The sequence below is a fragment of the Emiliania huxleyi genome, assembly GCF_000372725.1.
Source record: "Emiliania huxleyi CCMP1516 chromosome Unknown EMIHUscaffold_169, whole genome shotgun sequence".
NCBI lineage: Eukaryota > Haptophyta > Isochrysidales > Noelaerhabdaceae > Emiliania > Emiliania huxleyi.
Window position 1 is genome coordinate 277264 of NW_005200892.1, and position 2390 is coordinate 279653.

At 68.9% G+C, this 2390-nt stretch overlaps 1 protein-coding gene across 1 annotated transcript in view; it reads left to right on the forward strand.

Annotated features, from left to right (window-relative positions):
• Positions 1-1237, forward strand: part of EMIHUDRAFT_468050 (hypothetical protein) — a gene marked incomplete at both ends in the record, with an annotated part of 5776 nt that extends 4539 nt beyond the window's left edge. The window contains one exon of the mRNA XM_005784712.1: positions 198-1237. Coding sequence (XP_005784769.1) covers positions 198-1237 — 1040 coding nt within the window. The remainder of the gene's footprint in view (positions 1-197) is intronic.
• Positions 1238-2390: the final 1153 nt, after the last annotated feature.

Consider the following 2390-nt stretch of genomic DNA (forward strand, 5'->3'; position numbering starts at 1 on the left):
CTCGACGAGGGGCACGAGTGGGTCGGCCGGCAGGTGCTGCGCGTCTTCCCCGAGGCGGCCAACCCGCAGTCGCTCGGCAAGATCACCCGCTGGCTCCCGCCCAACGAGGAGACGAGCGAGGGTGCCGCCCGCCGCGCGCACGCGCCCCGCCCCGCCCGCCGAGGACCCGGCCTCGCGCCTCCCGCCGCGGGCCGCAGGCGCACTCTTCCACGTCGTGCACGACGACGGCGACGCGGAGGACCTCGAGCTCGGCGAGGCGGAGGCTGCGCTCGAGGCGTTTGCGCAGAAGGAGCGGGACGAGCTGCTGCACCCTCCCGTGCTCGCGCAGCCGCATTACGAAAACAGGCTGGAGCGCAAGGCGCTGCGGATCAAGCCGTCGGCGCTCGGGCTGGCGGGCGCGCGCGACGAGCTGCTCGATTTCGAGGAGTGGCTCGCGCCGCTGCTCGGCAGGCTCGGCACCGGCTGGGTGGCGGCGGGCCGCAAAGACGAGGGCGCGCAGGAGGTGTGGCAGCTCTCGTGCCGCGCAGCCACCACGGTCAACGAGCTCGCCGAGCTGCTCGGCACGCTCGAGGAGGCGGTGCACGCGCTGCAGACGGCGGCGGCCCCGAACGAGCGAAAGCCGTGGCGCAAGGAGGGCCACGAGTACGTCGGGCAGCAGGCGCGCCGCTTCTTTGCCGGGTTTGGCGCCTCGGACGGGCGCATCTCTGGCTGGCTTCCGGCCGAGGGGAGCGACCCGCCTCTGTGGCACATGGTCCACGGGGACGACAACGACGAGGAGGACCTCGACGAGACGGAGGTGCGCTTCGCCATCGCAAACTACGCCGAGGAGCGCAACGAGCCGACGCCGGAGGAGGCCGAGTACAACCTGGCCTGGCGCACGGCCGCCGAGGCAGAGGCGGCGGCCGCGGCCAAGGCGGCCTCCGAGGGCGGCGGCGGCGCGGCCGGCGTGGGCGGCGGCAGCTTTGCCGTGGGCAGCCGCTCGCGGTCCGCGCACCGGCTCTGGCAGTCGGTCGAGAGCCGCGAGCGGTGGCGCGCGGCGCTGCGGCAGCCTCACAGCCCCGCGGTGGTCGCGCTCGCCATCAAGGCGCTGCGGGACCACTGCGAGCACTTTGGCGCGCTCGGCTACCACCCGCCGCGAGGCAAGGAGGGCGCGGCGGCGGAGCGCGACCTCGCCTACTCGGCGTGGGTGCACGCCGGCGCCTTCAAGTCGGACAAGCAGAAGAAGAAGAAGCACTGACGGCGGCACCGGCAAACGCGCATTGTGATGCGACTTTTACGTGGCGGAAGCTTCTGCCGTGCTGCATACGGTGTTCGATGGATCGTAAGGCGGGGCGCGCGCCTCTTTTGTTGACGCGTCGTGTGTGCAGCGTACGGAACAAATGTGTGGAGACTCGCAGCCCCCCAGCGCCAACACAACTCAACTCAACACACATGAACATTTCTCATTTGAGACCCGCCCCCCCGGCACCGCCCCAGGCCCCACCGGCCACCGCACACACATTTTCACGAGAAACGACCGCTCAGTCTAATAAACCTGCATATCTAGGGCCGGGGAGCTGAGAAGCGCACCCAGCGGGCCGGACGATTGGCATCGGGTTGCGGGCAAGAGAGCCCTAGCCCTGGGGGGTGCGCGGTCGCAGGGCCATAACACGGGTCTCCGAGGGTTGGTTCTGCGCTCCGGGTTTCCCCTAGCTGCGGAGCGCCCCCTCTACTCGGAGCTAGTAATACAAGAATACTCTCCGAGGGTTAGTCCGCGCTTTGGGTTTCCCCTAGCTGCGGGGCGCCCCCTCTACTCGGAGCTCGAACTCGGAGCGAATCCTTGACTTTTTGGGGGGGGTGCTTGCTACCTGTTGGAGCACTTGGAGCACTTGGAGTGCAGTCATCAACCTCACATCCAGGGCCGGGGAGCTGAGGAGCGGACCCACCTGCGCTCTTGCTCGCTTTTGTATCCGCCGGTTGTCGTGGCACAGTCTCAGCGACGGCAATGGAGGTCCAGCTTTCTCAGTCGACGAAAAGCTCCGAGGCGCGGCCTCACTTTCCTCGCCCTCCGCTGCTCGAGGCGCAGTCGAGCGACTCCAGCTGCTCGATTCCAGCGAGCGGCGAGGCCGCGAGGCGCGGCGACTCGCAGGTGCCGTTCAGTATTAGGCAACCTTCAATCCACAAGATCTGACCCCTATCCACCCCGCAGGTGCCGTGGAGCGCCGAGGAGGACGCCCTCCTGCACCATCTCGTCCAAACGCTCGGCCATCAGTGGAAGAAGATCGCCGAGCTGCTGCCCGGCCGCTCGAAGAGCTCGACCAGAAACCGCTGGACCCGCATCGGCAAGGCGGCCTTTAAGGCGGCTGGCAGCGCTAGGCCAAGCAGCCAGGGCTACCTGTGCCGCCGCTGCG